This window comes from Beta vulgaris, chromosome 8, assembly GCF_026745355.1.
Source record: "Beta vulgaris subsp. vulgaris cultivar EL10 chromosome 8, EL10.2, whole genome shotgun sequence".
Taxonomy (NCBI): domain Eukaryota; kingdom Viridiplantae; phylum Streptophyta; class Magnoliopsida; order Caryophyllales; family Amaranthaceae; genus Beta; species Beta vulgaris.
The window spans coordinates 46,580,020-46,606,870 of NC_079209.1; the positions used below are offsets into that span (position 1 = coordinate 46,580,020).

Here is a 26,851-nt window from a genome sequence, read left to right on the forward strand (position 1 = left end):
CTTCTTCTAAAATTCAAGTTTTTGATACGAAAAAAACAAGTTTTTAGTATGGTAGATTATCGTTCCTATAAAAGATCTCAATCATTGATTTTACCTTTCAAATCTAAACAATTTAATAAATTTTATCAATTTATAAGGGGTGTTCATCCAAAATATTACAAGAGTGAAAATTCTAAAATTTGTTATGATCTATAGTTTTTTTCTTTCTGCTTTTATCATCATTTTCTATCTTTGTTGGTTATTCTCTTTTTTTTCTCCTTTTTTTTTCTTCCACGGACCTATACATGGTGAACTAGCTATTAGTCTGAACAATGCCCCTATTTGTTGCCAATTTGTTAGCGCTTGAATATTGTTAGACAATTGTTGTGTTATCTTTCGTTTAATTGGAACTAACATCAGATTTGAATAGAGTGATATGAATTGCTTGCCATGTGAAATTCAATACCAAAGGAAAAATAGTTGGGAGATATTTCATCCAAGCAGCTTCAAAGTGGCTCTAGTTGATTTTTTTTTTATCCCAAATGAGAGGAACAAACCTCGAGAATATAAAGAAATAAACTAAAACAAACTAGTCAAAGAAACTAGGGGGATAAAACGTGGCATAGCCACACCTACTACAACCTCAAACAAAATTCTACATAGGGTACTTGAATCAACTCAACTTTGAACTACACCTTGATTGGTCAACTAATCTACTTCGCGATTACTGTAATCCTCCTATGAATTTTATAAATATATTTTAATGTATAGTTATTTGTATTTAAATGATTCATTTTGTTACAGTTGACTATTTGAAAGTCAAAGGAATTATTTTAATGATTTAAAAAAGTTAAAATATTTAGGCATGCTTTGAAAAATATTTGAAAAGTTTAAAACATTTTTTGGATTTGGAAAAACTATTTCTAAGTGGGTATGAGGAACTCAAACACTATTTGGATTAGGAAAAGGACTCCTGATTGGATATGGGGAATCGCAAATACTAATTTCATTAATCATTAAACTCTATTTGAGCTCAATCACCTTATCCTGAGCCCACAAGGGGAACCTATATAAACCTTAATTTTTCCCACGCAATTATTTTCTCTCTCCTCCTTTTCTCCAAATATTTCGACATCTCTCCTCCTTTTTCTCTATTAAGTTTTTCTTCCCCTCTCTCTCTCTCTTTTACGTCGGTCGACCATCGGTCTCTCGCAGGCTGACTCGCTGACTGTCGTTTTGCTGTCACCGACCGCCGTTGTGCTGCCGCCAACCGTCGTTGTGCTGTCGTTGGTCCTGCTTTCCTCCTCTTCTTGCTTTGGTTATTTTCTTCCTTCTCAAGTTATTTTCAATACGGAGTTTATGTTTTTAAGATTTTCTTTAATATGTTTATGTTTGAAAAGTTGTAGTTTGATGATTTAATTATGAATCTAAGATTATATAATTTATGTATTGAAAAATAAAAATTCGGATTTACTTATTATGTTGGAATAGAATTTTTCATTATAAAAGCATGGATTTTTAAGGTTTTAAAGAGTTGAAATTTCATAGTAGTATGTTATAGTTTATGAGATTGATTGTTCTTATGATTTTAAATATGTTTAAGCATGTTTAAAAAGAGTTTTAATATGTAATATGTTACTGAAAATTTGAAAAGAGTATTGTTGATGGAGATTGATGATTTTAAAACATGAGTTTTCAGAGGTTTTAGTATAGTAGTAATATACTATGGGGATTTAATACTCCAGTTTTAATGATGGGAAAGGTTTTTAAACACTTTTAAGAAGGATTTGAAGTATTTTAGTATTGTTGTAAATTCATAAAGGATTGATTGTGGATTTATATTGGTTGTTTTAGGCGGAGAATTCTCTTCAGACAACTTTTAAGGTTCTGAAAGTGGCCACTCGACAAGGTACGTACATACGTATGTGTTGATTGGATTAGTATTATGATTCTAAGGATGAGAATTATGTCGTATCATGTATAAGAACTACTTCAAATTCATATATGATTTTCTATTATGTTAGATTTGCATGTTTTATGTCGTTGTGTGAAACATGTTGATTAAGAGATTTATATTATGTTTGTATGGAAGATTGATGCAAGCATATAAGATTTGGAAACTTTATTGTATTAATTCATATGAGGGATTAATATATAAGTTTTAATACATATACATATATTGATTTGGATCATGATTGAACCATGTTGTTCCTTTTTTATTATTTCATTACTTTATGAGGACCAAGAGTCTTATTTGGTAAGTTGATATTTTATACCTTTGAAAAGTTGATTGGTGGCTAGGTTCAACAAATAAAGGAAAATTGGATTAAAGTTGAAATTAATCTTGGGTTGTTAAGTTGTTTGATCACCTATATATCTAATCCTAAGATAAAAAGGAAAGTTTATTATTGTTTAATGATTGTATTATATATATTGTTTGTGAGTCGTAACAAGTAATAAATGGTTAATCATGTAAAGTGAAACGTGGATAGCAATAGCTTTAGATTTGTACACATCTGAATTATTGGACAAGTAGAGAGTTGGAGTACATGGTGGTAGCCCATGGCTTTTTCAGGGACCGGATTGATCACCTTGTCCTATTTCTATTTTAAAGGTTCCTCGATATCATAGGTTATGGGAATACGGAGTCGTGCCCGTACTTCATCTTCTAAAGGGAAGGTTGGTTTTTAGTCAGAAAACTCGTTCCATTGACTATTCCATTTAAAGTAAGTAAAATATTGGTTGTGAAAGTTTTGTTCAATAAGAGTTATCTGCAAGGTTATTATATTATTATTTATTCTTATTTATTATGTAGTAGTATCATGTTAGGATTGTTTATTACCGTGTCCTATTTGTTATTATTTATGCTTTTGTGTGTGCATGTTGATCATGGCTATGCCTTACTGATCGTGTGATGAACCATCTTGGTGAGTAGTCCTAGGGATAAATAGTGCATCGTCCATTTACATGTTTGAAGATGATGCATCATGGGTTCGGGCCTTGGAGAGTTGTGTAGATCATTTATCATAGTGGATTTTCCTTTCCATTGTTGACTTTGATATTGTAGTTGGTTTTGTCAATTGTCGTTGACTTTAACTTTTGTTGGTTTGACTAAGTTTTATTTATGAAGTTATTTATTATGGTTTCCGCTGCAAAATTCTGAATAAGCCGATACGTTATCACACGGGCTATAACGCTTTTATGATTCTCTAAGTTTTATATTTAAAAAGTATTTTGTAAATTAGAGAATTGTCGGAGTGTTGCAATTACCTTCTCTATAGCAGTGGATAACATGCACTTCCCAATATGGAGAGTTAATGAGTTTCCTGCATTTGATTGATCAAATGAGTACATTCTCCACCATATTCTCCCGTTCCATTTACCACCAAGGCCACAACTTAATTATCCATTTGAACTTGCAGCTTGTTGATATGCATTCTCCTTGCCATTTCAAACACAAAATCTACGACCCTCACTTCAACTGTAAAGGCTCGACAAGAACCAAGATTAATAGAGAAGGGATAGTGCATTTTACCAGTATTATCTCGAATCAAACCCCCACCACATGAAGGCCCTGGTTCCCCTTTCACAACGCCATCCATGTTAAGCACCATCCAGCCTTGGAGTGGGGTGATCCATCTAATGAATGCCTCATGTCTTGGGCCATTGATGTTGTCATGATCTAGCAGATTTGTATTCAACACACGCAAGGTCTCTTCAAAACGCGACATGAGATAACTTAGCACATCAATAGGAATTTCACTTGTATGGTTGAAGATCACACAATTTCGCCACCTCCATAGCCACCAAAAGACAGTGGCAAAAAATATAGGCCACGTTTCCGGTGAGAGGTTATTGCGAGTTTGTATTTTGATGTTGCGAGTTATCCATTGCTGAAGACTTTTAGTTCGAAAGGTACTCACATTAGCCGAACCCCCTACCTATCCAGATCTCCTTGCGGCTTTGCAGTCTCTCAGGCACATGGAGGGTGGTTTCATCCACAACTCTACACAAACCACACATCGGATTGTTTGTAAGAGAGTGTTTTGCGGGATTAGCATTGCACATTATTCTATCATGTAAAGCAAGCCATAGAATAACATAGATTCTTTGCTGCACTTTTAATTTCCCCACTATGTCCCGGCTACCATCATTATTCTCAACATTATTTTCATCATTTCGAATAATATTGAGAGCAGACTTAATGGTAAATTTACCTCAAGGTGTGCCTTTCCAATAAAGAGTATCCGCCACAGTAGAGTCTTCTTTCAAGTTGTGAGCTTCGATTTGTTGTAGAGCATGACTAGGTAAGAAGTTGGCAAATATATCCCATTTCCATCCATACTCCAAGTCCCAAAAGTTAGCCACTGTTGCATTCTCCAAATCTGCAGTAATTTCTTGAATAGCTAGATCTCTAAGCTTGTAATCAGACACCTATTTATGGTCCCAAAATGAGGTTGTCCTACCATTGCTAACCAAAAGTGGCTCTAGTTGATAGTATTTGTTAATTTCATTTTTCCTTCATATTGCAAAAGATATAAGGCTCTACTTGATAAAAAAAAATAAAAAAAGCCAACAAGATTTTATGGTTCAATAAAGAGTATATTATGGCCTTATGGGTTCAAATCTTGCAACAACTTTTATAATCATGGGTGGTTCATGTAGAATGGAGACATTTACGGAGGACGAGAATGGCATATGGAGAATAGAATGTATTAATATAAAACCGCTTTATAGTCATATAAAGAATTTTTTTGTGGGGAAGGACCAATTAAAATAGGGTTTTTGTGGGGAAACACCACTTAAAATTTTTTTTGAAGGAAGGACAAGTTAAAATAATTCCGTTGGCAACTTAACACCACATTACGATTCCCGGCCAAATCGTCAACTTTCTGGCATTGACAATTTCTTTCCCTCCAAAACCTCAATTTTTTTTGTTTTTCCTCCTCCCCCACCCCTACGCCCTACCTACCAGAACCCCCCCTAGCCCCCTACTCCAAAATCCTCACTCTCCTTCTCTCTCCTTTTCCTAACTTCATCCTCTTCTTCACCTCCCAATCCCAAATCCTCACTCTCCTTCTCTCTCCTTTTCCTAACTTCATCCTCTTCTTCACCTCCCAATCCCAAATCCTCCAACCCCTTTTACACTGGTTTCCCCTCTCTCTCCTCGTGGGTCCCTGCTCTCGTGCTTCACCTATCGTATGGTGCAGGGGAGGAGGATTCCAGTGGGTAAGGCATAGGGGTGGGGGAGGAGGATTCCGGTGGAGTTTTTGATGGGTAGGCGTAGGGTGTCGGGCGCACGTACGGGGTGGGGGAGGAGAAACAAAAAAAAATGATGTTTTAGACGGAAAAATAAGTCAACATCGGAAATTTGACAATTTGGCCGAAAAAACGTAATGTGGTGTTAAGTTGTCAATGAAAGTATTTTAATTGGTCCTTCCCTCCAAAAAAAAATAAATTAAGTGATGTTTCCCCACAAAAACCATATTTTAATTGGTCTTTCTTCACAAAAAAAACCTTTATATAAATGAGACCTAATTTTCATTTTGGCCTTTTAATGCTTTCACATCTGAAGATAGATTGGAATTAGCGTTGCATATAAATTCAATTGACCGATTGTTGTCATTTGGTACTAGATACTCCATTCAGTTTCTTATATTTTGCTCAGTTACCATAACTTCAATAACCAAGGGGGATAGATTAAAATCGACATCCCATGTGTTTAGTTAAACCATCACAAGATTTCGTTGGATTCATTTTCAATAAATAGATCCAAACTGTAATCCCTTTGTAATTTTCATTATTAGAGTACCAAAGACTGAAACAACAAAGAGAAAGATTAAGACGGAACAGAGAGTCATGTCTCACAAACTTCTGTTTCTCCTACTGCATCCACCCAAGTGACTTTAGTAGGTGCATTCATGCCAAAAGTAAAACTATCTAAATCAATTTCATGATACTTAAGTTTTTGGAGTAGTAACCTTATCGCCAAGTGCAATTTCTCATAATAGTGCACCATAAATGATTAATGTGCACAATCGATTGAAAACAAAAACATTGACAAGGTCCATGATTATAATTCATGATTCAGAAGATGGAAGAACTGGACATTGTAAAAGCAAGGTAACTTCAAGTATTACTCTATAGCTAACAGATAAGAGTCCGCACTAATAATCAGACATAAACACCAGTTGACAGGAGCAAAAATAAGGATCCAAAGCCCTGCGACAGAGACAAAGATTTGTGTCAACTAAAGAGGGGTGAAAAGGCCACTAATATTAAACAGTGAAAAACGTACTAGACTATTAATTATAGCTTACCATGAAAACAGAAGCAACTGCTCCAGTGATCAGTTCTCTAGCAAGACTCCGGTTCTTCCGAGAAGAAGTTGCCTCATAGCTACAATTAAAGTGTACGATAAATACGAAGAACTAACAAAAAAAAACAATGATAAATATGATCAGGCAGAGCTAATGAACATTTATCCACCAGTACCATACAAGATCAAAGCAATTAGGTTCACACTTCAATCCCTCCACGTCCAGACACTAATAGTCCAAATCAGGATCTCTCACTCATACGACTAGTTCCATACAAATGCTCCACACTTCAATCCCTCCACGTCCAAACACCAATAGTCCAAATCAGGATTTCTCACTCATACGACTAGTTCCATACAAATGCTCCAGGCCTCTATTGGTGGTTCCATACTTAATTAACGCGCCGTATACTAGTCTCTTAGTCTCACTCAGGGTATTCAAAGATAATTTCAACCAGGTTTTTATACCCAAAGACCAAAAACGAAAAATGAAAGAAGAAGAAAGAGTACTCCTAACATTCTATAAACTTAGGGCTTGTCCGGCAAAACTAATATTTGAAGTAACTATAGCTCATTGGCTACTAGATATTAGTGGCTAGATGTTAACTTTTACAAGTTAGGTGTTGATGTAACTGGCTAATGTGTATTCCGCACAACTAGCTGCTGGAATGGTAAACTACTACAGTCTACAAATCAATAAAGAACATACTAAAAGCTAATTTGGTATTTTTAACAAAACACTACCCTAAAGCTCATCTTCATAAAATTCTGCAAATAAGTACCTTATACTATAAGAGTTGGTGCCCATTGCCCAACACTACTTTACCAAACACATATTTGTATTTCAGTACTTACAAGTGCTTTGCGTTAATAAAAGCACAAACAACTACAGTCGAACATGCCTTCGACTTTCTCAAGCTATCCTTCTATAGAAATTGCCTCACTGTTTTGGCACATCTCAAGATGTTAAATCACTTTTCTTCCATAAAAATACCTTGGAATTATTTCTACCCCCACTACTGAGAATCTGCATCCTTGAAATAGACAGGTACTTTGAGACAGTAAAGCACAAATTTGATACCAACATAGTGTTCAACAGAAAAACAAACCAGGTAACATTCCAAAGCATCACATGGAAATGGATATAAGAAAATAACAGAATGATAATAGTCGCACATTATTCAGTGTAACTAATTCCTTATCAACTTCTACTTTGCTTGTTAGATTGTGTATTCGGATAAGTCTAAAGACCTCAGCAAACCCTCTCCAACTCATACCTCGAACCCAAAGGGAAGGGGAAGGGGAAGAGGAAGGGGAAGGGGGGGTGTTGGACCACTAAACCCAAATCCTAGTGAACTTCTCTTTTCCACCTTCATTATTTCTCCAAATTAAAAATAGTGAGCTTGGTTGAGAATTCTGAAGATACTTACTAAGAGTAAGAGAGTTAGAATGTAGCAAAAAAAAAAAAATTAGCACAGTCGTAACTTCACCAAGGGCAAATAGATGAAAACATAACATAAAGTTGCGTTAATTAGGGTGGAAAGATATAAGTGGAAGTCACATTGGTAAGATCGCAATTTGAGAAGAGATATTCATTTGTTTGGCATATGACAATGGTAATAACTAATAAGCATAGACCATCTATGCAAAGCATTTTGTTTTTACCGCAGATTGATGGTCGATGGGTACCTGTACCCATAAGAACTCAAAAATCAACAAAAGAAGGTGTTGATGTAATACTGGTAGATAGCCAATAATCCGTTCGCAGATTTCCACAACGCCATCATCTCCACCCCCACTGCCCTTCACACCTCAATATTTAATACTTCCTCTGTTTCATATTATTCGCTACACTTCTCAATTCACGGACTCCTAAACAATTTTTGGAGTAGAGAGAGGTAGAGAGTAAGAAGAAAAAGGACCCATGTGAGAGGAGAGAGATAGAGAGAGTTTATTGTCAAAAAAGGAAGTGTAGCATGTAATGTGAAACTTCCCACAATGGAAAGTGTAGCCAGAATTATGAAACCGAGGAAGTAGGTGTAAAACTGAGATTTTGTTCACATTCACAAACTCTAGTACCTCTCACCAAAAATGCTTCGAAAACAACACAAGCTCCATTCCACTATCCACTCCACATATCAAATGATACATAATGGTAACTATAGTTCTCCGCCGCAAAATCACATCAACAGCAATCCACTTATAACATACTCCCATAACAAACATAGTCCGAAATCGGCCAGCTGCCAGGTCTCGAATTTGCGAATTCACAAGGTCCAATTAAGAGATTCAGATCACAATTCTCTTATGTCAAAAGCATCAGAACAACAAATCCATGAAAAAATCAAACAGAAAATTACAATCAAACACCACAAACATATGAAATCAAACAACATATACAGAATTATCCAACCCTAACATTATCAATTAATGAATCAATGCTCTAAGAATTGGAAAAAGTGAAGAAATAGGGAAGAGATCGACATACATAAAGAATGAAGCGGTAACAATGAGGCCAAAGACGAGGAGAAAAAAAGCTAGGGTTGGATACAGCGATGGAGGAACAGGACTAGTGATGGGCTTCGCTGCTGGAGCCTGATTATCGCCATTAATGAGAAAAAATCACAGATCAAGGATGTGTAAAAAACAAAGATTCATGAAGAAAAAATGGATTGAAAATTGAAGAGAGAGATTACCATGAGAAATGATGATGATGATGAGCGATCTGCCGGAGGTTTTGTTGTTGCAGCTTAACTCTCAGACAGACGGGTTGATAATAAATCACGCGCTCGACTCTCTTCAGGTTTTAAGCAAGTATTATGGGGTTTGACTGAAAGGAGTGCAATTGCATCAAAAGAGTTTTGCCGTAATGGCCTAGTGGTGCAAAGTTATTAACATCGTGATTTAGATATTAAAATCTTACGATTTTACGATTCAAAATATGGTAAACGATTCGATTCACGATTTTATACGATTCTATACATTTCTTTGGATTAGCGAAAGACCTCGTCAATTTAAATCACGCTAACATAGCAAATAATAGATATGTATTGTTAGTTATTGCCAATATCGTGGATAAACAACTATTTTTTTTTTCAATTTTTAGATTTTTTAACTTATAATTTAGTATACTCAATGAAGATTGAGTGAGTGCAATATCTTGGTTGTACGTGTTCGTAGAATCTTACGTTGTATGATTCGATTTTACTATTCGATTCTAAAGGTCATTTCCGATTCAAACTAGAATCTCGATTTTAACAACTTTTGGGTGTTGGCAATTATTTCTAATCGAGTTTCATTCCTTGTAGCTTGTAGGGGGTCAAAAATATGGGGGCACTTTGCTCAAAGTTATATTTTATGAGTACCTTAGATATAACATGAATATTGGAAAATATTTATAATACACCTGGGTGTACCATACTCATGGTACACCCAAGATTAATTTCTCCAAATGAGCAAAATGAGCCAAATGAGTAAATGAGCAAAATGAGCAAATGAACAAGCATTTCTACTCATTTAAGAAAATGAGCAAACTTGAATGAGCACAAATACTCATTCAAGAAAATGAGCAAACTTGAATGAGCACAAATTATGTAAATGAGCACTGCTCCATACCACCACCACCATGAACAAACTACTTTCTCTCTCCTCAACAACTAGTATTATAATAACATGCAAATCAAATTATCAACATAGGAAGAAAAGAGAGAAAATTACAATCTCATATTCATCAAATCCTATAACTTGCAACCTGTGAAACAATTTCGAATCATTTGGAAACACTTAAAATTCCATAATACACAAAAAACTCCACAAACAATCTCTTGACAAAAACAAAGAAAATCACAACAATCGCATAAAAATAACTTAAAGACACATTCATTTGAGTTCTTTCTGAACAGAAATTGACAGCGAAACTAGCAATTCATTCCCATTTTGTTCAACTCTCTTTTGCTCTCAAATTTTCTCCACTGGTTGATTGCAAAAGTGCATATCACTGAAACCACAAAATCACAAAATCACATAATCACCACTAAAACACAATTAACCTAACCTAATCTAGAGAGAGAATGAAAAAAAAAGATGAATACCTCCGACAGCCATGAAAGACAGATCTGGAAACCTAACCGGCGAGCGTATCGGCATTTTTATTGATCTTTCGCGAATTTCAGATCTGGAAATCGAAGTTTTGATTTCGAAATTTCAGATCTGGAAGTTTTGATATTGTGATTCCGACGAGAAAGAAGAGCGAGAAAGAAACCGCCATCGTTTTCGCCGGAAGAAGACGACGCCTTATCGACGAAAATGAGCAGCAACAAAAGCAGCGGCAGCATCGCCAGAAAAAATGACAGCGAAGCACGCGGAAGAGGAAGAGGAGAGAGAGTACTCGGAATTACGAACGTGCCCCTGAAGTTCCAGTTAATCACGAAAATGCCCCTGGGTGTACCATGCTCATGGTACACCCGAGTGTACCATGAGTGGACTCTGAATATTAAGTCAACTAGATATATCATCTTTAAATTATTTGTTTTGTTAGTAATTTTCCTCTGGTTGTTTTTGTTTAGTTCAATTTTTTAACATTTCACAAGGGTAAGCAAGTTCTCCGTCTCCCATCTTTGGTCAAGATTTAAGATTTCTTTGTTTATAAATGATTTTTCTTATTCATTTCGAAAATTTGAATCCTAAATATGACATGCACAAATTTAAATTACATCAAATGTTCTTCACCTTTTGTTTCTTATGCAACTTCATACAGAAGTATTATGGAAACAAAAATTCTACATAGCAGTGGCGGACCCAGGAACTCCGCTTTGGGGGTACGGACGTACAACAAAATTGATAGCAGTTGCATAAATTTATTAAATACATAAGTATTAAAACTGATATCCAAAATAAAACATGTTTGATTTGGATTGGATATACAAGTCTTACAACCAATATCCAAAATTCAAAGTTCGAATAAATTGAATTTTCCTGATTTAGGTGTATTATTTGTCTTTCCTAATTGAATCAATAAAAATTAATTAATTGTCAAATTTGATTTCAACTAAATAAAACATATATAAAGTCATACACATACCAATTGAAAAAAAAAAAAAACAATTTCACATAGTTGATATCCCTAAACTTCTAAATCCCTAAAATCTATAGTTGATCCAATTCCAATTAGTCACTAGCTGGTTAAAAATATCAAGAATTCACATATAAACATTCATATAATTTAAGAATCTAACATATATTACTATAAAGTATGAAAATTGAGAACAAAATAATTTAAAAAAAGAAACAAAAAAAAGAACTTACTGGTGAGGGCGGCAAGGGAAAATCCAACCTCCCTTGTTGCCTAATTCCTTATCTTCCCAAAAAGAAACCAAAAATCCAGAAATTTCATCCTAACAACCAAAATTCTAAAAATTGTGGATATCATATCACAATCCACGCACAACTCCAAAAATCAATCAAAACCCCCGAAAATAATGACCACAATCAAAGAAATTCAAGTAAAGTGCAGAGGCGTCGCCTTGTCGACTGCCGTTACCCGCCGTCCATATGCATCTTTGGTCGTAGTTCGCAGAACTAGTATGGGACCCATCTGTCGAGAATATAGGCGAGTAGAGGCGAAACAGATGCGAGCAGATGCGAAGACCCAGAAGAACCTATAGAACTTCATCGGTCTAGTATACTGCAGTGGAAGGGGAGAGAGGGGAGGAGCATGGAGAGAGGAAGACTTATACAGAGGATTCGGGGGTACAGTTGTACCCCCATGTACCCTTCTCGGTCCGCCAATGCATATATTACAATAAGTAGCACAGTTACTTATGCATCTACTAGTCTTATATGCACGCGAATACGCGATACGTGCGAAAGCAAATAGAAAATTCGATTATGTAATAACATCTATGATTTTTTTTTCACAAAGTTCATTGTATTTTCTTCGTTTGGTTAGATCAATAAATTAGAGATGTTATAATTGTTTTTGTTAATTGAGGTATAATGGCAAGAGAGGAATGCATTTGTATTTTGTTAGTTGAGGGTATAATGGGGTTTATAATTTTTGGTGTCCCCCCTCTCTTCCCTTATATAATAGAGATTCAATTTATGGGCGTAGGACATTTGTAATATGATCTAATCTCTATAATATAAAGTGAATCCAATGTACTTATTTTTTGAAATAATCCAAATTTATGTCTTTCAATCTAATCTGAAACTTTTTTCCCAACGTTTTTTTCTTGAAATGATCTTAAGTTAATTCTCGGTAGAAGGGAGTTTATGTGGTGCGAGCTGGGATGTAGGGGGGATTGGTTAGTATTTTCAAACTTTGGTTAGTGTCTAAGATTGGATTTTGATAATAATTCCGGTAAGGTGTATCAATTACAACATTTAATTGGTATTGTAAGAGACTGTTACTTTTATTTTAAAATTAGGCAACGACCCAAGTTCAATTAAGTGTAGAACGGGCCACCATAGTGACTAATTTAATCTATTTAGTGACCAGTTTAAAATATTTAATGACCAGTTTTAATCCATTTAGTAATCACATCTTTAGTTCATTTAATGACTAGTTTAATCCATTTAGTGACTAGTTTTATCCATTTGGTAAGATTGTCGGGTTATTTTTAAAAATTGTCTACAGTAGTTCGAGATTCAAAGCGAAACAAATGAAGGAGAAAATAAGGGATGACTAGGTTGGTGCGAGATTCCAAAGATAGTGTTAGAGTTAGATAAAATGGGCTTGCTAATTCGTGGGATAATCTTATTGGCCTTTGACGAAATCAGGTAAGTACACTACTAAGAGAGGGTATAATCTTGTCTTACATCAACAACAAAATGATATTTGTAGTATGCCATCTCCTCTTCCTTTGCGATTATTTCGCATTATTTGGAGTTTGAATATCATGTCGAAGTGGAAATTGTTTCTTTGAAAACTATGGCATAATAGCCTTGCGACGACTGCAAATCTCTTTTGTCCCGGCACTGGGACAACCGAGTTGTACCCCATCTGTTTGGAAGAAGCGAAAATGAGTCAACATTTATTTTGTGATTGTCCTCGAGCTTTAGAAGCATGAAGTTCGTGGGATCTGGCTGCCACTCTAGGCAACAACCACCCTTCACTATTTTCGGACTTGTTAGTTCACCACATTCTCCAAGCCAAACAAATGAGCATATTGATGGTGACCATGTAACTTCCTTTGTTGGTATCCTTTAGGCAATCTGGATGACTCGTAATGCTCAGGTATTTAGCCGGTCTAGAGCTTCCATCGAGGCGCTACAAGGCGATGTTGCCGATAGTTGACAACATGTCATATTGTCACAAAGTCAATGTCGGTTGCCTTGTGCTCTTTCCGACTCTGCCCTCCCTACGGGATTTGTAATTGCTGATTTTGGTTGTCCTTCGCAACGAGATCCATAGGTCCTTATAAGGGTTGATGGTTCGTGGAATAAACGAACACAAAGAGCACGTGCAGCATGGGCGGCGACTATACTCGGTTCCACGTCTCCTGTGCAACAAAGCCAACTTCTACGGGTCGATTCAGCCCTCCAGGTCCAAGCTCGGGCTTGCTTGCTCGCTTTGATTTGGGCCCAAGTCTCGGGGTTTTCCCACATTATGGTCTACACAACGTTGTATCCCCTCCTTCGTTCCATTGATTCCCCCTAAACCCCATAGGTGTCGATCAAGCACACTACTCTAGACATTCGCCACATTGTAGCTATGTTTCACGGATGCCGCATGCCCACAACATGAAAGTTAGTCGTCAGCAAGTGGCTCCGACTTCTTCTTTAACGCACTTTTGTCAGAGCACTAGCTTCCCTTTCATTACTCATTAGCTTGTTTGTTCCTGTTCTTTATTTTGGTTGTTCTTTTCTATTGTATGATTTCTCGTTGTCAAAAAAAGAAGATGATTGTTGATTAATTTAACGAATTCCTCTACGGCTCTACCGGAATAGTTTCAGTGATTGTGTAAACTGTAAATCTATAATCTAGCAGTGCACTTAACCAAGAGCATACGGCACTTGCACCTTCACCTGACCCAGGTCGAGACTTGAAATATGCTATAGGTGCCACTACCATGCAACTATCAAATACCATCTGAATCTGCCCCAGAAAAACGTACACTACATTTGATATTGATACAAAATCTTCTATACATTTTAATAACAAGATGAATGCCTTACCTCAAACCCATATATTCAACTATTAGTCATTCTACTTCTCACCTCCATCCTGAGCAAACTTATAAACATAACCTCCAAAAATGCCCTTTAACATTCTTCTCACTTCCATCCATCCATAAGATATCGACATGAAAGAAGCAATATGACTAATGACCCCAAAAAAAAACATGAAAAAAAGAAAGAATAGCAAGCACTAATCTAAAAAAGTTGTTATTCAACATACATTTAGTGTGACCCTGCCCATAATCTATACATTATACCGTGCTCACTTACACTTCCATTAGACGGCCTCATTCTCTGCCAAAAGTTCCGCCCCCTTGCCGTCTTTAAAGGACCCGATGCAGAATGTCTTCGGAATGTATCTGACGTCTGCCTATTTGTCCGCGCTGATGCACTAAAATTTTCAGACACTGACATACCCTTCTCAACATCTAGTGCAGGATGATAACTTTGGAGAGAGAATTGTTTTGGCAAAGGGACCTCTGTTTCTGAAACCGGGCTTGCTTTAGCATCAAAATCCATTGATAGGTTTTCATGGCTGCCATGTCTAGAGCTGCCATCCTTGGAGTCATCGCACTCGTTACAGACCAGCTTCAATGCCTGTACAACCTCACCCATAAAAGGACGATGAGACACCTCCGGCTGCACACACATCGAGGCAATTGCCGCCACTTTCGCCACGCTGTCTAAAGGTACATCAGATCCTAAGGTTGGGTCAAGGATCAATTCTGTTCCTTCTTTGGTAGTGAGAAATGGCCTTGTCCAAGCAACTAGGTTTTCTTGGCCAGGTGGCTGTGACATGTCTACAGGCTTTCTTCCAGTTAAAAGCTCGAGAAGGACAACTCCATAACTGTACACGTCACTCTTTACAAGAAGGTGACCAGTCATAGCATACTCCGGAGCCACATACCTGAACAAAAGTTAGGAAACAAATCATTGAAATATGAAAACCTAGTTAAGAGTAATGACGATCTAATCGTTTTTTTTTATTTAAAAAAGCATAATTGTACCATCACTAAGTATTTAATTTAAGATCAGTAACAATTTTTACAATCATAAGGTCTTATTTAACAGCTATTGAGTCTTGTCAAAACTCAAAAGAGCTCCTAATGCCTGAAAAAATTTAAGATATTCATATCCATATACTAGCCCATGATGCTTCTCACATTATCCTATTTACTTGTACCTTCCATAGTTCCATTAATATGCTGCACCATTCTTCTCAGCATATACAAAAAATTAGTAAATATGAGATATAGCAAGTCATTGCTGTTAAACGACTAACATTGAACATATTCAGTCAATTCAGACAACTACCACGAGATTTGGTGTATACGTCCTCCAACAAAAGAGTAAGCATTCATAGGCACCAATTTCATCATCATGCAAAACATAAAGATATAAAAAATCATACCCAAAAGTCCCCATAACACGTGTAGAGATGTGTCTATTCTCTTCATCCATAGCAGTCCGAGCCAAGCCAAAGTCTGAGACTTTCGGCGTGAAATCGTTTTCCAACAAGATGTTGCTAGACTTGAAATCTCTATGAATGACTCGAGGACTGGAGTCTTCATGCAGATAGGCAAGACCACGTGCAGCACCAAGTGCAATCTTCATTCGAGAAGCCCAATCAAGAGGAGCAGTTTCTTTGTCTGTCCCTACAAATATAAAAACCGACGGTTATTCATGATGTCTTAATCTCAGTGAGAGGAGAGAGAAACAAAGCAAATACGAGTATTACTACCATGTAGATGAGAATCAACACTGCCATTTGGAATAAGTTCATAAACTAAGCAACGCATTTGCTCGTCTGTACAAATGCCAATTAGTGTCACCAAATTCCTGTGGTGAAGACGGGTAAGCATTTCAACTTCGGCCAAGAATTCCCGACCTCCCTGCTGATCATCTCTCTTAAGAACCTTCACAGCAACACTAGTTTTGTCTTCTAGAACACCACTATAAACAAGACCAAATCCACCTTCACCAACTATTTTTGAAGGACTAAAGTTATCGGTGGCTTTTTCTATCTCGTTTGCGCTGAATGTCTTAGCTGCTCCAGTGTATGTTCCAAGGCTAGATCCCATTGACAATGAAGAACTTGGACCACTTCCAGTTGAATTTCCTGTAGGCCCTGGGATACATATCTTTAGTTATACTCCATCTCAAAGTAGTGTCATGTCAATTTACACGTAAAGATCAGAAAAATTACTTCTTGACGTTAAATAACAAGTTGAACAATCATTCTATGCTATAATGCTGATGCTAAAACCCCTTAAATTCTCCCTATGCCTACAACAATACCGCACCTGGGGACTTTTTTTTTTTTGGGGGGTGGGGGGGAGGGGATTCAATTTATAAAACCTTGCCACAAAATTGAATAGGCCCTTTTCACCTTTGTAGAAAATGCAACTAAGTCCATTAACAAACATTAGAAGTAATAAGTATCAACTACAACAAAGCAAATAAGGATGATAGTAGAGCGAGCCATTTAATTTAGTTCCTTATGACTCAAAAGTTCAAGATGGCCCGGAAACAAACTCTTTCAACTACGTAGAAAATGGAAACAAATAGTAAAAAGATCCAGAAACCTGAAATACGGGATAGTTCATTGCTTTCATCTCTCCCTTTCTTTTTTCATTGTCTGACTTAAAAAAGTAGCTCCCTCAACTTTTGGGAACCAGGATTCATTGCACCACTCTCCTCTTCATATCTTTTACGCATAAGGATCACGGAGACAACAAGATCCACACTTAATCCAAAGTGAAGGACTTTGACTTCCGTGCCGGTTCATTCTCCCTCCCTTTTTCCATAGTAGTAGGTAGAATTTGAGAGCAGAAAGCAGTTGATAGTTTTTTTAATTTGAAAGTGAGTAGTGTTTTTTTCAAGGGGTTTTCTGAAAGAGGGAAAACGAGTAGTTGATAGTTGATAATGATGCACAAGTAGAAATACCCCCAAAGTTTACTGATAGTACATAATAATTATAAATTACAACAACGTAAATATTTACATATACTATCATTTGGAGTACCAGAACATAATACACATACAGCCTTGTTCTACTCATGCCAGATCACATCAGTTAAGGGAATATACAGGGTGAAAGAGTAACAAGGTATCACCTGATGATCTTGCAAGTGAAGGGAGAACACGTGGATTTTGTGCTGGTTGAGGATCAGTCTTTGTGTGCCGGAATACCAAAACCCAAGCAATAGAACAACAGATTAACACACCAAGAACAGCTGAAAAAACTATAGCACCAATAACAATGCCATTAAGTCTGTGCTTATGCCTCTGTTTTGTCACATCAACTCCTAGAGGATGCACTTTACTCTGGTTAGGGTCTTGAACAGAATAAGGCATGCCATTAATTACAGCAATGTCAGCAGGAGCCATAGGTGGAGAGGGAGGAAGACCTACAATTTCCAAAGAAAATATAATGGTACAATAATCAATGATCTTTGTCATGAAAATAAACAAAGTTTGACTCTTTTCTCCCATTTCAAACATTTTACCTTCTCTAGAGAAAAAGGAGAAGATTTCCAGAGGACTCAAGCAATAAGGTAATACCTGGATAACGGACGTACAATATGTCATAATCGCCAAAAATGGATTTGTCTATTACCACCTGCTTGTGCCAGAATCTCTGAAATGTCAGAAATGCTGTGATGTTGTCAAATTTCTGGTTAAGTGGTACCAAGTTAACCAGGACAATAGTTTTTTCTGAGTCCTGGCTTGCAGCATTAGCTCCCATTACACGAACTTGACTTTGTTTCATAAACACCCCGGCTGCAATTTCCTTGGCCAACTCCGTTACCAATGGGAAAAAAGTATACAAAGCCACGCTAAGGCGTAGCCCAACTTGCATTGGCCAGACACAACCACAGGGTGATCCTGGAGGCGTATTTGTAAAAGGCTCGGGGCATGTAAGGTATGCACAATCTACAAATTCAATTAACCTGTGTTGGATATGCATATAAACAGAAGAGATGTAGAAAAATATAAGATAGACAAGATTAGGCTCTTATGGACCTTCATTGGGGGGTGGAGGCGGTAATGAACGAATTGCTGGTGCAAGAGGTCTCTTTTTGTTCCTTGTTGAAGACCCAGAAGGAGAAATTTTAGGAGAGAGAAAGGGAACTTGCAAAAGGAAAGATTATTCACAATAAATAAGCCATCTCTATACAGATATTGAAACTTTAGATGCATCTCAAGAAGTGTTTTACTTACTTCCAGAAGAGCCAGGTGGAGCCCTCGGGAGAGGTGAAGGTGCAGGAGAAACTTCAGCAATTTCTGGGGGAGATGGTAGAGGAGGTGTAGCTGTTGGAGATCCTGACAAAACAATTAAAGACAACGTATTATGGTATAGATACTAATTGGCAACATGTGATGATGTTTTTATCGAACCATTGTTAAATGATTTAGGAGCTTTTATAGTGTCTTTCGATAAGGGAATTTGGAGGGAAAAAGGAGGGAAGCGAGAGGTAGGATCCATTTTCCCTTTTACAGATTCAGAATGGGGAAAGGGAAAAGGAGGGAAGGGAGAGGTAGGATCCATTTTCCCTTATACGGATACAGAATGGGGAAAGGGAAGGACAGAAAAATAGAGGAATCCATTTTTATTCCCATTTTAATGAAGTACATCCTTCCAGTGCTGGGAAGATTTGAAAGAAAAATGTCAGTCTACTCTTTCCCTCCCCTCCATTCCGTTCCTCTACCATCTCCTTTTTACCCCTCCCCTTCCATCCACCATAATTATTCTGACATTGTTAGCGGATAAGGGCTTTCACCTTGACCTTCAGAAAAAATGTACCTAGAACTCCACCTCAAAAGAAAGAGATAGCATTGATAACTAAGATAACATATTTTAAATGTCTCAACAACAAATGTGAAACCTTGATGATTTCAAGCTAGTGGAGGAGATAGAATGAAGATGCAACAGGATCTTCCATCTATCTCTTAGGTAATGGTGCTTATGGATTGAGGTTTATGGAGATGGTGCTGGCCACTGAAAAATGAGATCCATATCATGGCGCAAGTCAGAGGATAAGCATGAATGGTAACAACTAAATGACCTATATCTAGGCATATTGCCATATTCATTAATGGAGCTATATAAGACGGCTACACAAAAATGCTTGAAATGTGGTTTTGACAGACTTCCTTAGTAGTAAAGTATCGGACACTGAGCTTCTTACAAGGAGATGAATATGTCAGATGATTTGAGATTCGTGAATCAAAAGATATATTCACAAACGTAGCTAGGTTTGTGAAGTGTTTAGTTCATGTATAATCAAGATTGTCGTAGTCTTAATTACTTGCAATATTAATCACTACATGTCTACATGTAGTAACTTACCACTCTCACATATCTACTTTTTCACATGGTATCAAGGACTACTTGTCTTTACTTGGTCTATGGCCTTATATTTGTGCACTACCCGTATGTAAATATGAATGGAGGAAGTATGTAGGTAATGAAGTGATCCAGGGCACCGAAGAAATCAAGAAAATCATGTGAAACACGAATTAAAATTACAACTAAGTTGTATTCTAGGAACTCTATTAAACCCAAAGGCGTTGCATCTCCACCATAGTTAGTTCCATTTTATTTAGCCCATATGTGCAATAAGTCATCTGCTTCTCATCCATAGTCACTTTCTTACACAAGTATAAAACAATTTTATGATGTATGTTCCTAGCCTCCTATAATTGGTTTCAAAACTTGGTCAGAGAAAGCTATGCCTTTATTCCAACATAAAGAATAAAACCAACCGAACAGTACCTTTAACTGGAGAACGAGGTGTAGAATGATAAGATCTATTGTTTGCAGGAGACACTCTGAAGGAGAATGGGGCAGGAGCAGTCGCATTGTGACTCTCAACTTTGGGCTCTGCAGGAGCTTAGCAAGGAGATAATCCCACAAAACAAGGAGCAGATTTTTTAGTCTAGGAGACAAATCATTCTTTATCACAAAAATGTACATATCATCATATTCTTACCATGATATGGTGAAATGTTGTTCCTTGGTGATTGATCTGGTGCTCTACCTGGCGGTGCCATCGATCCACGAATAGGGTCATTGCTTGAAGGTGAAATGGATGAAGGAGTGGTATGAGGCTCTATAACATGTTCAAACCCAAAGAAAATTTAGATACTGGGTCAATGAATAGTATTGGTCAATGCGTGCAAATCCAATGAACATACATATTAACTTCAAAGTGCGGAAGCAACACGGAGCACAGTTAAGCTAGAACCCTACACATGACCACTGTAAATTCCTGTCATGGATGGTAAAAGGTCAAAGAGAAAACCCCCGCAGCAACCCCTAAACAAAGTAATTATGAATGTTGAGGAACAAATCTCCTTCACATTCTAGAATAAAATGGATAGTCTCATATCTGTTTCAGTGTAGCATATAATTAGAGTATATACTAAGGCTAGATACCTTCACTCCACCTCATATAAGGCTACGTTTCAGACTTTTTTAATTGGTGTTTGCTTCAACTCCCCCCAACCCCTTCGAAACAGTAATCAAGAAAACAATACCGAAGTGGCTTAAGAGTGAATTATTTATCTGGGATGGAAAGAGATTTTACTTCACTGTATTAATGATAGCACATTCATATAAGTGAATAACATTGGCTCCTACCTGAAAGAGTCACCAAAAACTGATGGCGTACCTGAAGCATTTGATCTGAAGATAGGAGCATGCTTTGGTGCTTCTATTTGTTGAGAACTAGGAGGGTGGGATCTTGGGGTAGCTTGGTGGACAGGTGGTGCACCTTCTGGCGGTGTTCTTGAAGAAGGTGATGCCTCTGCAATAAAGGCAGAAACACATATAAGTTATAATAATCGAGAATTAGAATGCAGTGATCTGCAGCTTTTAACGTGTGCTGACATACTTGGAGAAGATAGTGATGGTGGAGGAGCCCCTTTCTGTGTTTCTTTTCTTTGAGAAGAATGAGGGGGTGCAACAGGAACAGTTTGATGCATTGCTGGAGATGGTGGAACAAAGGAATCAGAGGGTGGGGGGGAAGATAAAGGATGGGATGGAATTACTGGAGAAGCTGGAGCGAGGGGAGGAGTCAATAAAGGGAATGGAGGAGAAGCGGAAGGTGGAATTGCTCCATGTAGAATGGATGAACGTGGAGGGGATATGTGAGGTAACTGTACAGGTGGTGGTGTAGACAGAGCATGAGGTGGGACTGGTTGAGACAGGGGAGATGAGGCATGTGATGGCATAGGAGGTAAAAGTGTAGCTGAAGCACGGGGCGGAGCAGCTGGGGGAGGTAAAGGTAAAACTGGTGGAGGCACCATCAATGGTGGCAGAGCAGCTGGGGGTGTTAAAGGTAAATCTGGTGAGGGCATCATCAAAGGTGGTGCAACAGCTGGGGGAGGTAAAGGTAAATTTGGTGGAGGCACCATCAAAGGAGGCGGAGCAGTTAGGGGAGGTAAAGGTATATCTGGTGGAGGCACCATGAAAGGTGGCGAAACCGAAGCATTTGAAGAACCCTCAGAAGTTGGAGGAGCGGCAGGTGGTGGGACCAATTGAGGTGGAGGAGAAAATACAACTGGTGGAACCAGTTCAGGTGGGGGTGCCGAAGCAGCTGGTGGCTCAGGAGGGGATGGTGAAGGTAAGTTTGTTGGGGGATCTGGGGTAGGGGGAGCCATCAGAGGCGGCAGAAGTGAAGCATTTGGTGGCTTAGGAGGGGATGTTGAAGGTAAACTTGTTGGGGGATCTGGGCTAGGGGGAGCCGTTAAAGGGGGTAGAAGTGAAGCATTTGAAGGCACTATAGAAGTTGGAGGAGGGGCAGGAGGCACCAGTTGAGGCAGAGGAGATGATGCACTTAGGGGAGCAGGAGGAGATGGCATGTCAAAAGGATGTGGTGACATTACAGGGGGTAGCAAAGGAAGAACTGGTGGTGCCTGTGCAGGAGGTGTTAGAATCAATCCTCGTGGTGGCTCTGCAACAGGCAATGTGGGCTTAGAATCCGGTGGCTTTGCAGCCACTGGAAGAGCTGGCCTATGAGGAGGCTCAGCAACTGGTGACTGAGATGAAGCATGTGACGGGACCAAAACAGCTGGTGGAGCTTTAAAAATTGGGGCCTCAGCACTAGGAGTAGGAGGGGCCTGCATGGTTGAAGAAGGTGATAGAGTCAATCCTCGTGGTGACTCTGCAACAGGCAATGTGGGCTTAGAATCCGGTGGCTTTGCAGCCACTGGAAGAGCTGGCCTATGAGGAGGCTCAGCAACTGGTGACTGAGATGAAGCATGTGACGGGACCAAAACAGCTGGTGGAGCTTTAAAAATTGGGGCCTCAGCACTAGGAGTAGGAGGGGCCTGCATGGTTGAAGAAGGTGATAGAGTCAATCCTCGTGGTGACTCTGCAACAGGCAATGTGGGCTTAGAATCCGGTGGCTTTGCAGCCACTGGAAGAGCTGGCCTATGAGGAGGCGCAACAACTGGCGACTGCGGTGAAGGATGTGGCGGGACCAAAACAGCTGGTGGAGTTGCAAAAATTGGGGACTCAGCAGCAGGAATAGGAGGGGGCTGCATGGTTGAAGAAGGTGATAGAGTCATTCCTCGTGGTGGCTCTGAAACAGGCAATGAAGGCTTAGTATCTGGTGGCTTTGCAGCCAGTGGAAAAGCCGGACTATGAGGAGGCTCAACAGCTGGCGGCTGAGCTGAAGTATGTGATGGGACCAGAGCTGTTGGAGGAGTTCGTGGAGCCTTTGGTGGCTCTACGATTGGCAGTTGAGCTGGTGGGACAGCTGAAGCATACGGTGGCTCAGCAGACGGTGTTATAGTTGAATTATATAATGGCTTAGCACTGGGAGGTGGAGTTGTATAGTGTGGTGGTTCAGCAACTGGTAAAGGCGGTGCTGAATCATGTGATAACACAATTACAGGAGGCGGAGTCAAATCATGCTGAGCCTTTGTCACAGGAAACGAAGAATAATTTGGTGATTCTGCAGATGTTGGTGGAGCTGAACCATGAGCAATTTGTGGTGCAGCAATATCATGGTGTGATGGCAGCGTAGCTGATTGTCTTGGTGACAGGAATGGCGGCGGACCTTCAATTATCTGGTGAACTGGAGAAGACTTGATTGATGGAGATGCCGTAGGAGGTTGGACAATCGAACCTAAATAATAGATGAGCTACACTGATTAGGTTAAAGTATTCACCTGCGCAGCAGTAGCATATGATATGAAAAAAATTAACAACTTTACCAGGTCCTCGTTCATATATGGAACTAGGCACCTGTGCTTCTATGGAAGGGATTGGAGATGAAGACTCCGGTAACAGAGGTTCGCTGAAACCTGCAGACAAGTAAGATCATAGAAGTCAAAATGGCTTTCAAGCTTGCAGACATCCAGTTTTACATTAACTTAATATGCCCTTAGGGGGGTCCACAAGAGTTTTAGTTGTAAGAAGCTTGTTCCTTAACCAAATTAGACTAAGCATTATAGTGGTAACAGTAACAAATTCATGCGCAGGTTTGCATAGAAACTCGTGTCTCAATGTTCCATGGTAACGCTTGTCCAACCCCAAACTTGAGATATAGAATTCCATCATCATTACTGCTATTTAGTACCGCATACCAACCAGGCCATAACTGTAAGACTGTTTCCCAAAAAAATTCCAAAATTGGAGATAGTAGAAGGAAGCACAAACCAAAATCCTCAAGAAACAAACCATAAAAGGAAATAGGTCCATTAACTTCAATTTTCTGATCTGAGATCTTTGTTTCACTTATGCTAAAAAACAGCAGCGACATAACTCATGATACTAAGATACTCCCTAATGCACTATAGGAAGAGAGGACTTCTTCAGTGGTCTTCTACTAAGATTCAAGAATCACAGATGGTCAAACTAAATATACCCTTAGGTTTGCTGGTATTGAACACAATTAATCGATCTCATTTTACCGCATTACATTGTCCAGTATCAAACAAGGATGAATCAGAAACTGAGGCAATTCATCAGGCTAGAAAAACCACAATATCCCTCAGTGACCGGAGAAGAAGAAGAGAATCAAATTTCACCCACTTCCGGAAATGGAGGGTAGATATGATCCGCCAAAAACCTTAGAAATGAACGAGAAACAGGGTAACTGTAGAACCCCCAAAAGTAGCTCAAAGCTCACACACAATATTAATACATTTAGAATTTTGCCATTACTTTCAAGCTTGATCATAATTAAGACCTTACAAATTCTAAAAGAGAGATTACTGTTGCATCAATCCACAAGAAATGACACTAAATTACTGAGCCGCTCCATGGCCACCATATAGACAACATTCAGCATTATGTACATCCCAAATCTTCCAATAATATTAGAAAAACTCCCAAACAAAATGAGCAAAAGATGTAATATAATAGCAGAAAACTAAAAGAACAAAACCCAGATGACATTATAGTAAAAGTAGCAATTAAATCACATTTACAAAATCAAAATCTCAAAAAAATGAAAAAACCTGCACATTGGAAATTAGAAAATTACCTGAAGATCCTGGAATAACAACAATAGCAATGATGCATAGATTCATCAACTGCCAAGTGACTTGCAGCATCAACCCCATCCCATGAAGTAGTGTCAAAATTCCAATCACTGAATTCCAACTTTATCAATCATAGAAAACTATATAGTACTAACACATAATTAAATCTCTAATCAAGTACAGAACAAAATAACCCACAAAAAAAAAAAAGGAGGGTGTCTTTATGCAAAATCACAGAACACCCAGTAACCCAGATATTGCAGTAATGCTCAAGCAATAAGAATCTAATCTACAGAAAACCCAAAAATCAAGCAATCTTTTTATTTATTTTTTTGCTTTAATTTTTGCCCACTTCCTTTTTTTCTGCAACTCAGAATATGAGCACTCTAAAGCTGGCGAAAGCTCAGAGCTTTGCTTGCCATAGAACCGTTTTCTACTGTCAATAGTTATGAAATAATACACAATAACTGACAAAATTAATAAAAATTAATACACTCTGGTATACTAATTGTATCTAGTACAGTAGATTAAAAAAGAGATTAATCCCCCATTTCCTTAATTAGAGAGAGAAAGATACAAGAGAAGATTCTATATAAAAAAAAAAATTATTAAGTATATCAAGTTGGTGAAATATGGAATTATAGTGAAAGTATTGAAAGGTAAAATTTCCACTTGTTGGAGATCAGCCAAAAGAAGTTTGAAAAAAATATAGATAAAAAATAAGAAAGTGATAGTTTAATGGAGGCTGCTTTGACTCATTACCATGCATTTGTTGGATTGTCAGCAATCTTGAGATAGTTAAAAGGTGGTCATGTGTCTAACAGGTTTAAGCACGTCATCCTTCTTCATATTCAATCTCTCTCTGATTTGCCTTTTAAGACAAGTGCCCTACTTTTTTTATTTTTACTTTGTCTTGTGACTCTTAGGACAAAAATTACCTAAAAATCTATAGTATTTTTTTTGTAGGTTTAGAGAGGACACAAGGATAATAGATGAAAATTAATCTACGGATCTCATTAAATTGGGAGGAAAGTTCTAATCAATTGAGTTATTATTCACTTTCAATTTATAGTAGTATTTATCTATTAATTTGATTTGTTTAATTTGTGGTTCTTCAGTTGCTTGATTGTCTTTTAATCTATCCACTTTTACAATGTATCGGCACTTTGAAATAAATTTATTTTCATCTTACCTTTAATGTAATGACTTCTTTTTATCTTTTCTTACATAAATCATACATGTAATTTTCTTTTTCCTCGTTTTTCTTACACAAACTGTAAAATGCAAAATCTTTCTCTTATCCGCCTTGATTCCGAAGTTACTAATTGAGTAATATATCTAAGGATATTATTGTAATTATTCAATTGGTTGTAATCCTAATTATATCTATATCTATATCTATATATATACATGCCTGAACTTCTATATTCGGGGAGGCGTCTCATTATCTTCACATGGTATCAAGAATTTAGATTTATCCTGAAATCCTAATTAAATTAATTTATCTTTTCACGTGCAATTTTATGTTCAATTTTTCCTCACAACTCCAATCTATGACGATCAATCTCCATGAGTATCACTCCGTTTTCCACTACCTCGTCTGCTGGTGATTAGTCTAATGCCGCCTAGATCCAAGCTGCTTAGACCACCATTGTTGCCCTACACGTGGCCCAGTGTGCTATATTATTGTATTAGTTATAAAACATTGACATAATAAAAGAGAATGAAGTGAATACTAATGTGAATATATTAAGTTATAAATGAATAACTTTTAAATTTCTTTGTTACTGGTTTATTAGAAAATTCCAATTAAAATTATAGAAAAAAGAATCAAAAGCCCTATAAGAAAAGAATTAGTTCTTGTTTACGGTAATG

The 26,851-nt window shown here is 37.8% G+C and overlaps 2 protein-coding genes across 4 annotated transcripts; both read right to left on the bottom strand.

Annotated features, from left to right (window-relative positions):
• Nucleotides 1-5,961: 5,961 nt before the first annotated feature.
• Nucleotides 5,962-12,085, bottom strand: LOC104884244 (uncharacterized). 2 transcript variants are annotated; one of them, XM_048634492.2, is made up of 5 exons: nucleotides 11,603-12,085; nucleotides 8,995-9,095; nucleotides 8,787-8,893; nucleotides 6,300-6,378; nucleotides 5,962-6,201 (listed from the first exon to the last, which is right to left on the bottom strand). In XM_048634492.2, the coding sequence occupies exons 2-5, from the start codon at nucleotides 8,995-8,997 to the stop codon at nucleotides 6,154-6,156; spliced, it is 237 nt and encodes a 78-aa protein (XP_048490449.1). In that variant the 5' UTR covers nucleotides 8,998-9,095; nucleotides 11,603-12,085; the 3' UTR covers nucleotides 5,962-6,153. The 2 variants fall into 2 exon arrangements, with proteins under 2 accessions (XP_048490449.1, XP_010667166.1); XM_010668864.3 differs by having other exon boundaries at nucleotides 8,995-9,128; nucleotides 11,603-12,084.
• A 2,309-nt stretch (nucleotides 12,086-14,394) lies between these two features.
• On the bottom strand, nucleotides 14,395-25,720 carry LOC104884245 (uncharacterized). 2 transcript variants are annotated; one of them, XM_010668866.4, is made up of 13 exons: nucleotides 24,979-25,720; nucleotides 23,705-23,794; nucleotides 21,376-23,616; nucleotides 21,154-21,288; nucleotides 20,473-20,592; nucleotides 20,256-20,372; nucleotides 18,701-18,802; nucleotides 18,503-18,610; nucleotides 18,041-18,412; nucleotides 17,593-17,886; nucleotides 16,218-16,595; nucleotides 15,888-16,131; nucleotides 14,395-15,383 (listed from the first exon to the last, which is right to left on the bottom strand). In XM_010668866.4, the coding sequence occupies exons 1-13, from the start codon at nucleotides 25,055-25,057 to the stop codon at nucleotides 14,699-14,701; spliced, it is 4,965 nt and encodes a 1,654-aa protein (XP_010667168.2). In that variant the 5' UTR covers nucleotides 25,058-25,720; the 3' UTR covers nucleotides 14,395-14,698. The 2 variants fall into 2 exon arrangements, with proteins under 2 accessions (XP_010667168.2, XP_010667167.2); XM_010668865.4 differs by having other exon boundaries at nucleotides 16,218-16,604; nucleotides 24,979-25,718.
• Between the last annotated feature and the right edge of the window lie 1,131 nt (nucleotides 25,721-26,851).

Excerpts from the sequence above, each read along its gene's own strand:
- LOC104884244 (XM_048634492.2), bottom strand. Across the intron at positions 6,379-8,786 it reads GTTACCGCTTCATTCTTTAT|CTATGAGGCAACTTCTTCTC; the intron begins GTATGTCGATCT and ends CTTTAATTGTAG. Across the intron at positions 6,202-6,299 it reads CAGTTGCTTCTGTTTTCATG|GGCTTTGGATCCTTATTTTT; the intron begins GTAAGCTATAAT and ends TCTCTGTCGCAG.
- LOC104884245 (XM_010668865.4), bottom strand. The coding sequence starts at position 25,057 with ATGGGGTTGATGCTGCAAGTCACTTGGCAGTTGATGAATCTATGCATC. Across the intron at positions 18,803-20,255 it reads ACCTCGTTCTCCAGTTAAAG|GATCTCCAACAGCTACACCT; the intron begins GTACTGTTCGGT and ends TTGTTTTGTCAG. Across the intron at positions 18,413-18,502 it reads GCCTCCACCCCCCAATGAAG|ATTGTGCATACCTTACATGC; the intron begins GTCCATAAGAGC and ends TTGAATTTGTAG.